The 12,098-nt window shown below is 37.3% G+C and overlaps 1 protein-coding gene across 5 annotated transcripts in view; it reads left to right on the forward strand.

The window, feature by feature from the left end:
- The window catches only part of LOC105481025 (fukutin), a 65,815-nt gene that overhangs the window by 14,211 nt on the left and 39,506 nt on the right, over positions 1 to 12,098 (forward strand). For 4 of the 5 annotated variants that reach the window (XM_071078109.1, XM_071078108.1, XM_011740278.2 and 1 more), the window contains one exon: positions 9,121 to 9,180. In XM_071078109.1, coding sequence (XP_070934210.1) covers positions 9,121 to 9,180 — 60 coding nt within the window. Of the gene's footprint in view, positions 1 to 9,120; positions 9,181 to 10,596; positions 10,705 to 12,098 lie in introns of those variants that run through there. The other variant, XM_024792616.2, reaches the window with a different exon arrangement.

Here is a 12,098-nt window from a genome sequence, read left to right on the forward strand (position 1 = left end):
ATACTGCTTATTAGCTGTGGGATCTTGAGTTAATTACTTGACTTCTAAATGCCTTTGTTTCCTTATCTACAAAATGAGGGGCAATAACAGGATCACCTCGTAGACTTGTGAAGCTTAAATGAATTGATATACATAAACTATTTGGAACAATGCATGTTATACAGAAAGAAAACAGTAAAAATTGGCTGTTATTATTATTTTTAAAAATTTTATAATGAAAATAGTATTTGTTGTATTGTGTCCATACCATACAAACTGCCTTAGTAATAATGCCTTATTCATTAAAGAAAATATAATCTTTGAACAGAAGTAGTATGTAACTAAAGTTCAGGTAACCTTTATATACCATTAATTTTGTAAAGTTCGTTATTCACACTAGATTCTTGTTTTTTATGTTTACTTTTGATAATAGGTAGACACTATAACATGTAAGTTCTAAAATATCACAGATTATTTTTATTTTATTGAAATATATGGAGTGGGGGCACTGGCTCACACCTGTAATCCCAGAATTTGGGGACACTGAGGTGTGCAGATTGCTTGAGCCCGAGAGTTTGAAACCAGCCTGGGCACCATGGCGAAACCCCATTTCTACAAAAAATACAGAAATTAGCCCAGCATGGTGGCGTGTGCCTTTAGTCCCAGCTATTCAAGAGGCTGAGGTGAGAGGATCACTTGAGCCTGGGAGGTTGAGGCTTCAGTGAGCTGTCTTTGCGCCACTGCACTCCAGCCTGGGTGACACAGGGATCCCGTGTCTTAAAAAAATTTTTTTTTAATATATGGAAATTATTTTAAATCATTTGTAGCCCAGTAATTGTATCCTTTAAAATGGAATTTTAAAATTTACTCATGAATTCAGAAACTGTTATTTAAAAGTCACAATTTGTAGAATATTTTGCCAAGGCAATAGAAACAATGAATGAGGTGGTTTCTTCCTGCCCAATATTTATAATTTAATTTGGGACAGATGCTGATGAGAGTATAGATGCTTCCTGTGTGTTTTAGTGTGAAAACAGGATACTATCTGTAAGGAATACAAGCAGTTTCTCTATGCCAGTAGGAAAAAAAAAATGCTTTATTTAAAAATAGTAAGGAGACCAGGTGCCTGCCTGTAATCCTAGCACTTTGGGAAGCTGAGGCGAGAGGATCGCTTGAGCCCATGAATTCAAGACCAGCCTGGACAACATAGTGAGATCTCATCTCTGCTAAAACTAAGAAAATTAGCTGGGTTTGGTGGCACATGCCTGTAGTCCTAGCTACTTGGGAGACTGAGGTGGGAGAATCCCTTTGAGCCCAGGAGTTTGAGTTTACAGTGAGCTTGGGCAAGAGAGGGAGACCCTGTCTCAAAAAATAAACAAATATGTACATACATGAAATAAAAATAGTAAGGATAGTTAGACTAATTAGATGCTAAAGATACCAACTTTTAAATTTTTTTCAATGTCATTTTGGAAAAATTTTAAGCTTTTGGGTTTTTGTTAAACTAAATCTCACTTATACGCAGCATTTTTGAACTCAAACTTTAGTGAAGTATAGATGCATCCTCAGTTTTCTAATGGTTTTCTTCTGACATAGGAAGAGAACCTGAACTATTGTTAACTTTGTTTACTGATTATATCTAAATTGTATTCCTCTGTTGTTCAATGAGCAGTGTTTTGTGGGATATGCTTAGATAAATAAATTCATGTAAAAATTATTTCTAGTTCAATTAAATGTTTGATTTGGTAGCCAAAGAGTACAGAATCATAGTCTTGATCAGTGTGAAATTATAGGTTAGCGTCATCAACATAAAAACCAAGATTCTAAGTCATCCTTGAACTTAAAGGTGATTTTCAGAGACCCTTAAGATTATGTGTTAGAGATGTGGATGAAAAATGGATTTTATCTTTGATTCCAACCCAAATTTAGTAGCAGTAAATGCCTGCAGCAATATGGTAAGAAGGACTGCAAAGCTTTCAGGCTTTTCAGGAAAGAATACTCTAGTATTTGCTACCTTGGAGTTTAAAGCTACTTATTTTATTTTAAAGCTATTTTATTTGCAAAAGATATTTTTACATTCTTTCTTAAGAAGGGCCAATGGCTGGACACGGTGGCTCATGCCTGTAATCCCAGCACTTTTGGAGGCCGAGGTGGGTGGATCACCTGAGATCGGGAGTTTGAGACCAGCCTGGCTAACATGGCAAAACCCTGTCTCTACCAAAAATACAAAAATTAGATGGGTGTGGTGACGTGTGCCTGCCTGTAATCCCAGCTATTCAGGAAGCTGAGGCAGGAGAATCGCTTGAACCCGGGAGGAGGAGGTTGCAGTGAGCTGAAATCACGCCACTACACTCCAGCCTGGGTGACAGAGTGAGACTCCGTCTCAAAACAAAAAAAAAGTGGGGGAGTACTAACAAAATAATATAATCTTCGGGCCCTCTAAAACTGGACCCTCCAATGTCCTTAACCTTGTCCCTTCAAGCTGAGGTAAGTACAAGGTTTACAGGAAAGAGAGACTACTGAATAACATACTTGGGAAAGCGATTACTGAATATTTCCTGGATGAAATAATAATTTGAGTTGGTCTTGTAGGATGAGGAGTTCCTCAAGTGAAAAAGATGGAAAGGTCATTACAAATAGAAGACACAACCTGTTCAAAGAGAATGAGTATTTTGATATCTAGAGTAGAAGCATACTAAGTAGAAAACAAAGGAAGTACAAAAGCCCTGAGGCAGGAATATGTCTTATCAGTTTTGAGAACAGCATAGAGATCAATGTGGCTGTAGACAAATGAGTGATGGGGAGAATAGTAGGTAAGGTTAGAGTTTCCTATTACTTAGGGTCTTGTAAGCCATTATAAGGACTTTGACTTTTATCCTGAGTGAGACTGGGAAACATAGGAAGGTTTTGAGCTATGCGACATGATCTGACTATTGTTTTAAAACAAGTAGTCTGGCCACTCTGATGAGAATAGATTGGGTGTGTCCCCACCCAAATCTCATCTTTAATTGTAGCTCCCGTAATTCCCATGTGCTGGCGGGGGGACCTGGTGGGAGATAATTGAATCATGGAGGTGGTTTCCCCCATACTGTTCTTGTGGTAACAAATAAGTCTCATGAGAGCTGATGATTTTATAAGGGGAGATCTGATGATTTCCCCTTTTGCATGATTCTGATTCTCTCTTGTCTGCTGCCATGTAAGACGTAGCTTTCACCTTCTGCCATGATTGTGAGGCCTCCCCAGCCACTTGAAACTGTGAGTTCATTAAACTTCTTTTATCAATTGCCCAGTCTCAGGTATGTCTTTATCAGCAGTGTGAAAACAGATTAATACACAGAGAGACCAGTTAGAAGGCTATTCTAGTAATTTACATAAGAGATGATAATGATTTGGACAAGAGAGTTGATGGTAGAGTTGGTGAGAAATGGAAAGTTAGAGTTTTCAGGATTTGTTGATGGGTTAGATGTAGGGTATTAGAGTGACAGAAGTGAATCAGGGATAACTCTAGTATTTTTGTCCTAAGTAATTGGAATGGCAAAATTGCTGTTTACTGAGATGGGTAAGACTGGAAAGAGCAAGTTTGAGGAATGGTGAAAATCAGGAGTTTTTTTGTACATGTTAAGTTTAAGGTGCTGTATTCATCTGTTCTTGCATTGCTATAAAGAAATACCTGAGGCAGGGTAATTTATAAAGAAAAGAGGTTTAATTGGCTCATCGTTCTGCAGGTTGTACAGGAAGCATGATGCTAGCATCTGCTCAACTTCTGGGGAGGCCTCAGGAAACTTACAATCATGGCAGCACGTGAAGTGGGAGCCTGTACCTTACATGGCCAGAACAGGAGGAAAAGAGAAAGTGGGGAGATGCTACACACTTTTAAACAGCCAGATCTTAGGGGAACTCACTCACTGCCTATCACAAGAATAGCACCAAGAGGATGGTGCTAAACCATTCATGAGAAACTGTCCCCACAATCCAATTACCTCCCACTAGGCCCCATTTCCAACACTGGGGATTATAATTTGACGTGAGATTTGGTGGGGACACAGATCTAAACCATATTGTTCTGCCCCTGGCCCCTCAAATCTCATGATCCTCTCACATTGCAAAATATAATCATGCCTTCCCAACAGTCCTTCAAAGTCTTAACTTATTCCAGCATTAACTCAGAAGTTCAAAGTCTCATCTGAAACGACACAAGTCCCTTCCACCTATGAACCTGTAAAATCAAAAACAAGTTAGTTACCCCCAAGACTCAATGGGGGTGCAGTCATTGGGCAAATACTCCTGTTCCTAAAGGGAGAAATTGGCCAAAAGAAAGGGGCTACAGGCCCCATGCAAGTCCAAAACCCAGCAGGTTACTCATTAAGTCTTAAAACCCCAAAATAATCTCTTTGACTCCATGTCTCATGTCCAGGGTACACGGGGGTGGGCTCCCAAGGCCTTGGGCAGCTCTACAACTTGAGCCCTCTGAAGCAGCAGCCTGATCTGTACCTATGCTGCTTTGAGCCAAGGCTAGAGCTAGAGCACCTGGAATGCAGAGAGCAGTGTCCTGAGGCTACTCAGGGTGGCAGGTGCTGGGCCTGGCCCACCAAACTATTCTTCCCTCCTAGGTCTCCAGGCCTGTGATGGGAGGGGCTACCTCAAAGGTCTTTGAAATTCCTTCAAGGCCTTTTCCCCATTGTCTTGGCTAATGCAAATTTCTGCAGCCTGCTTAAATTCCTCCCCTGAAAATGGACTTTTCTTTTCTGTCACATGACCAGGCTGCAAATTTTCCAAACATGTATGCCCTGCTTCCCTATTAATAAGTTCCAATTTTATGTCATATAAGCATAGGTTGTTAGAAGCAGCCAGGTCAGATCTTGAACTCTTTGCTGCTTAGAAATTTCTTCTTCTGGGTTGGGCATGGTAGCTCATGCCTATAATCCCAGCACTTTTGGAGGCCAAGGTGGGCAGATCACAAGGTCAGGAGTTTGAGACCAGCCTGGCCAACATGGTGAAACCCTGTCTCTACTAAAAATACAAAAATTAGCTGGACGTGGTGGTGGATGCCTGTAATCCTAGCTACTCAGGAGGCTGAGGCAGGAGAATTGCTTGAAACCGGAAGGTGGAGGTTGCAGTGAGCCGAGGTCATGCCACTGCACTCCAGCGTGGGCAACAAGAGTGAAATTCTGTCTCAAAAAAAAAAAAAAAAAGAAATTTCTTCTTCCACGTACCCTAAACTGTCACTCTCGAGTTCAGAGTTTCACAGATCTCTAGGGCCAGGGCATGATGCAGCCAGGTTCTTTGCTAAGGTATAACAAAAGTGACTTTTGCTTCACCTCCCAATAAGTTCCTGATTTCCATCTGAGACCTCCTCAGCCTGGACTTCATTGTCCATATCCCATAAGCATTTTGATCGCAACCATTCAGCAAGTCTCTAGGAAGTTTCAATTTTTCCCTCATCTTCCTGTCTTCTTCTGAGCCCTCCAAACTTTCCCTCTGTCTATTACACTGTTCCAAAGTTACTTCCACATTTACAGATACCTTACAGCAATACTGCTCTCCTGGTACCAATTTTCTGTGGTTAATCTGTTCTTGCATTGCTATAAAGAAATACCTGAGGCTGGGTAATTTATAAAGAAAAGTTTAATTGGCTCATGGCTCTACAGGCTGTACAGGAAGCATGATACTGCCATTGGCTTGGCTTCTGTGGAGGCCTCAGGAAACTTAGAATCATGGCAGAAGGTGAAGGCGGAACCAGCACTTCATATGGCTGGAGCAGGAAGAAGAGAGAGAGGGAGGAGGTGCTACAGTTTTTAAACAGCTAGATCTTGGGATAAATCACTCACTCATTATCACAAGAACAGCACCAAAGGGATTGTACTAAACCAATCATGAGAAACTGTTTACATGATACAGTCACCTCCCACCAGGTACTACCTGCAACACTGGGGATTACAGTTCAATCTGAGATTTGGTGGGGCACAGATCCAAAGCGTATCAGGTGCCTATTTGACCTTTAAATGAAGAAGGTGAATAGACAATTGGCTATATAAGTCTGGGTGGAATGGGTTGGGTGTACAAATTGAGTGTTGTAAGCATATAGATGGTATTTAAAGCCATACAACTAGATGAGATACCAAGGAAATGAATATAGATTTTTAAAGGGGAAGAGAGGAAGTCTCAACATCTGAGCTTTAGGACCCTCTGCATCAGGGAAGTGAGAAGAACCAGCAAGTTAGACTAAAGAAGTAGCCAGAGAGAAATAGAGAAAAAACAGAAATATGGTGATACAGAGAGCTAAGTGACTGAAGTGTTTCAGTAGAAGTGTTTCAGTAGGTAGGGGTTATCAACAATTCTTGGTATATCAAATAAGATAAGTACTGATAATTGACTATTGGATTTAGCAGTGTGCAGGTCATTGGTGATCTTCATGATGCTCAGCAGAGTGAATTTAAAATGAAGTGTGTTCATGGGAGGAGAGGAATTGGCGGCAATGAGAAGAGACAAACCATTAGGAGTTTTGCTGTAATGGGGAACAGAAAGTTGTTCTTTGGGAAGAGAGGAGTTGAGAAGTTTTTGTGTTTTGTTTTAATTATTAGTGTTTTAAGATGGAATAAATCATGTTTGTATACTGATGGGAATGATCCATCAGAGAAAGAAAAATTGCTGGAGCAATGTCTTTGTCCAGTCAAGGGAGGATGGGATTTAGTGCATAAGTGGAGAGGCTGGCTTTAGATAGGAACATAGACAATTCATCTGTTATGACAGAAGGGAAGTCGTATTATATGGATTCAATTCTTGTGCAGTGGGTGGGAAGATGTGGTGAGGGGCTTTTGAAAATTATTTTCAAATTTCTTTTTTCTCAGTGAAATAGAAAGCAATGCCATAAGTTGAAAGATAGGATAGGGAGGTGTTAGAGAAAAGAGGGAGAAAAGTCATCTAAGAGAATGAGACAGTTAATACACAAGGGGGATGTAGTATGATTTCTGAGCTGAATTAAAGCCCCACTTGAGATTAGTAGTCATGAATTTAAAGCGACATCAGCCAGGCATGGTGTCTCACACCTGGAATCCCAGCACTTTGGGAGGCAGAAACAAGTGGATTGCTTGAGACCAGCCAATGCAATAAGGTGAGAACCTGTCTTTATGAAAAATACAAAAATTAGCTGGGTGTGGTAGTGCATGCCTCTATAGTTTCAGCTGCTAGGAAGACTGAGGTAGGAGGATCACTTGTCTGGGACGTTGAGGCTGCAGTGAACTGTGATCACGCCACTGCAACAGCCTGGGCAACAGAGACCCCTGTTTCAATAATAATAGTAATAATAATAGTAATAAAGTGATAATCAGTCAGCAGCCACTTTAGCTGCACAATTGCAGGTGCAGAAGAAGTAGAAAGTTGGGCTTTTGCTGAGCAAGTAAAATGAAGTCAGATGGAGGTAAGTTGTCAGTGTGTACAAGAGAATGATTATGAAACATGAATATTTCTGATTGCATTTTTCATAGTAGCCACCAAAAAAGCTGGAAATAACCTAAATGTTCATCAATGAATGAATGAATATACAATGGAATGTTAGCCATAAAAGGAAATAAAGTACTGATTTATGCCAAAGCATGAATGAATGAACTTTGAAAACATCATGCTCAGTGAAAAACCAGATGTAAAAGGCCACATATATGATTCCATTTTTATGTAGTGTCCATAATGGGCAAATCCACAGAGAAGATAATTAGCGTTATGATTGGGACTGAGTGGAGAAAGGGGAGTGGCTGTTAATAGGAACATAGTTTCTTTTTGGAGTGATTAAAATATTCTGGAATTAGACAGTGGTAATAGTTGCACAACTCTAAACATACTAAAAATCACTTTAGAAAGGCAGATTTTATGGTATGTGAATTATATCTCAATAAAGCTATTATAAAAATAACATGCTCGTTCACTAGAAATTTGCTTATCCCAAACTCAACAAATTAAACAGCTCAGAAATATAGTCTAATCAACTAATGTAGGACTAAGGTGAGCAAGTAGCCATATTACAATGTTTGCAGTTTTTTTTCAGGTTTGAAGATTATGGTTGTTTTTTTCTCAAACATCCCTTAGTATTAAAATGTTATTGGTTAAGTTGCAGAGCTTGTGAGGAGAGACCAGTTCTGGCTCTGTCTTAATTACTTAGTATATTCATTTCTCCATCCCTTCCTCTCTCCTTCCAATTAACAAACCTTTACTAAGCTATACAAATCATCAAGCACTATCCTAGGTACTACTGGTGATACAAAGATGGATTGGACTTGGTCCCTACCCTTGAATGTGAGGTTTAATGGGGAAATGAGGTTTAGGAACTTAGAGCCCATTTCATTTTTAGGGTGAGGCTACTCTAATTGTTCTTCAGCATCCTCCCATCTATAGCTTATAGATAAAGTATGCACTCAAGGCATAAGAAACTTATTTGGATCTTCTTTAAGCTTGAAACATTCTTCCTGTTGTCTCTAGAACATCAGACATTCTTTCTCCTGTTACTCTAAAGTATTTTGGGGCTATCAGATGGAAACTCATAATAATTTTCTTTCATCTGATGCTCTAGACCTGAAATATCTTTTATAAAAACTTCAACATTCAAAATTATGATGTATGTTAGGTAAAGTGTGCGTACTGGTGCTATCTGCAAAACAATAATGTTTACCTTGCAGGATTGTTGTGAGGGGTCAATGAGTATACATAATCCATATATGGAAGTGTCAAACACACGAGCTCCTCAATAAACATTATACTTTATCACTTTGCCAAAGTCTACAAACACTAATTTTATATTTGGAGATATGTTGAGATTGCAGATATAGCCATAGACCTTAACAGACAAACCCTAATTCCAAAGAGTTTGCCATTCATTGATGGAAATTAATTGATTCAGAGATGTTGACCATGTCTACCTTATTATTTAATAACTTAATTAACTTACTACAAATCTATCAATGTTTTCCATCTTGGATTTTCATATCATAAAAATGTAGAATTCTTAGCTCATGACTATGTGAAAAATAGATATTGGATAATGCTTTTTAATGATTATAAGCTAATTGTATTTTGAATCTCATGCCTAACCAAAATGTAATGTTATATGCTGAGCTTTGAATTTACTCAAAAGTTCTTTTGTTATCTTCCTAGAATGGAGCTGGTTTGTCAAAATCCAAAGGAAGCCGAATTGGATTTGATAGCACACAGTGGGTATGTAGAATAAACAAGAAATTTCTCAATTATAATGTTCGTTTAGTTCATTCATTTACTCCGTAAGTATTTGTTGAATGATGGTAGTAATAATAGCTACCTTGTGTGGTACCAGTTGGTAGTGGCAGGTAAGGAACAGGCCCTTTACTGAGTGCTTTATGCAATGTCTTATTTAGTCCTTATAGAAACTTTAAGAAGTGAGTAAATATTGTTACTCTCAATTCACTTAGAGAGATTAAGGTTAGTTGACTAATAATTTGGTAAGACCAGATTCTGTCTGCCTCTAAAACCCTCATTCACTGAGCTATGGTGTTTCTCTAAATGAATGAATATATGAATCAAATATTCAGATGAATATTTGAATAAGGGACAAGTAATGATCAGGAATAAAAATCTATTCAACATAGTTCCTTTATAAGATGAGAGGAAACCAGCAATATACACAATATATCCTTGTTTTGTTTTACAAATTTCAGAACCTATGCACTGATAAAATATATTTTCCTATGTTTTAAAACTAAATTTAGAAAGAAAAACATTGCTGGGTTACTAATAAAACACAACATTTATTCTGTTAGTATACATTATGGGAATGACCAGATATTTCTTGATACACTTCAATCTTTGGCTTCTCTATAACCAGAGATGTGGAACTCTTTAAATTAGAGTGGATTTTCAGATCGCCAAGCAGTGGTCATTTTAGGTCATTGCTAACACCAAGTAGATTTTGAACTACTGTTTAAAAGTAAAGTTGGGGATATCCTCTTATCAGGCTTCCCAGCTCTCTAGTCTATAAGTATCAATGTAAACTTTCAATTTATTAAAAAATAGCAATTGTTTTGCTCTGTGAATTTAGGATATTCTGAGGATAAAGGTAAGCATGATATACTTGGAATTTATACTACCCAGTCACAGTTATAAAGATTTTAGATTAAATTAAAAAGAAGTATTTTGTATGCTTCTCTGTAACTCTTCTCTACATCCATGCCACCCTTAGAAAACACATACATGTAATACTTGGACCAGATTTATCATCCTGTGGTTGAAGCAATTTGCTGAGATTTAAAATTCAGTATTTAACAGCCAAAGGCAATAGTGGTGATCTATCATACATTTTAACATTATAAGATGTGATGATACTTAGAGAAACATACATTTTTCAGGTTTGCCATTTATTAGGAGTCTTCATCTGTACACTGAAAAGCAATTTCAGAAAAAAATTTAAAGTTGTAGTAGCTTCAGTTGGATAAAAGGTTTTCCTTTATCAGTATTAACCAACAACGTTCTGACAACATTCCCAAACCTTTTAGTAAATAAAGCAGTTGGAGAAGGTACAAGTTCACTGATACATTTTTAAATGGAATTTGTGAAAAATTTAAAGCTTAAAATAATAGAAAAAAGTAGCGTGACTCTATCCTTTTCATTCAAGAAATGATCCTTGAGGTGGGAGAAAATAATGGATTTTTTTCAAAGTCTTTACTTCCATGGTACTCAAGCAAAAAGTTGAAGAGCAGCTTACATTCAGTGAGTTCTCTTTATACTCTTTTACATTGAGGGGACTAAAAAAAATTGTAAATGTGGTCAGTGAATCACTATATTTGCAAAATCACAGGAAAGCAGAAGTACTAATATACTTCTAAACTATTAGAAGGAATAAAAGGTGAAATCTCATCAATAGTGTGATATTGAGCCCTGGTAAAATTCTAGGGCTCAATGTTTATTGAGTTATTAAACAGATGACTTGGGAGCACTTAGAAAAGAAAATGATAATAATTAGGAACTAGTCTTTTACTAAGAGCAAGTCCTGCCAAGCCTTTTTAGGTTTTAATAAAATTTTAATACACAGGCAGATGAATAGGCTATTGTGGTCTCAGTATAATCTCTTTTCAACAAGATGTTTTTCATTCTTATAAACAAAATGAATTACTGAACGTCAGATGATAATATTGATTTAGAATTAATTGGATTTAGAATCAATTGAACACGTTTCCAGGGAGCATTAATGATTGTATTGATAACAACTTGGAGGATGTGTTTAGAAGGTGAGTTATAGAATCTCTCCTTGACCCTGACCTAATCTGTATTTCTATTAATAATGGTAATAAAGCTATGTGTGTTCATCATATTTGTATTTAACACCAAGCTGAGATCCATTAAACAAACATTAAAGTACCTTTTATGTAGTAGTTCTGTTATCTCATCTTTCTTCCAAAATCATTTCTTTCTTGTTTTTTATCCTAGTGTAAAGCACAGAAAGCAATAACCCTAAAAGACACATACACACAAAAAATAGCTAAATTGGACTATTAAAATTTTAAACTTCTCCTCATCAAAAAACACCATTAAGAAAAATGAATAAGCATGCCACAGAGTAGAAAATATTTGTAAAACATTTATCTCACAAAGGAAGGGTATCAGAGATATGTGAAGAACTCCCACACGACTCAGTAATAGATTTTCTGTTCATGCCTTTCATCAAGTTGAGGATGTATTTTATTCCTGGTTTGCTGAAAGTTTTAAGTCATGAATAGATATTGAATGTTGTCAAATGCTTTTTTCTATATTGAAATTATCATAGTTTTTCCCTTTTTTCTGTTGATTTGTCACATTTTATTGATTGATTTTCATATGCTAAAGTAACCTTTCATTCCTAGGATAAATACTATTTGGTCATGATATTTACTTTCCTTTTTTATCTTTTTTTAGTTACTAGAATTGATTTTCTAATATTTTATTAAGTATTTTTCATCTATGTTCTTGAGGGATGGTGGACTATACTTTGTTTTTGTAATGTCTTTGTCGGGTTTTGCTTTTTTTTTTTTTTTTGAGATGAAGTTTCTCTCTGTTGCCCAGGCTGGAGTGTGGTGGTGTGATCTCGGCTCACTGCAACCTCCACCTCCCGGGTTCAAGTGATTCTC

This window comes from Macaca nemestrina, chromosome 14 (assembly GCF_043159975.1).
Source record: "Macaca nemestrina isolate mMacNem1 chromosome 14, mMacNem.hap1, whole genome shotgun sequence".
NCBI lineage: Eukaryota > Metazoa > Chordata > Mammalia > Primates > Cercopithecidae > Macaca > Macaca nemestrina.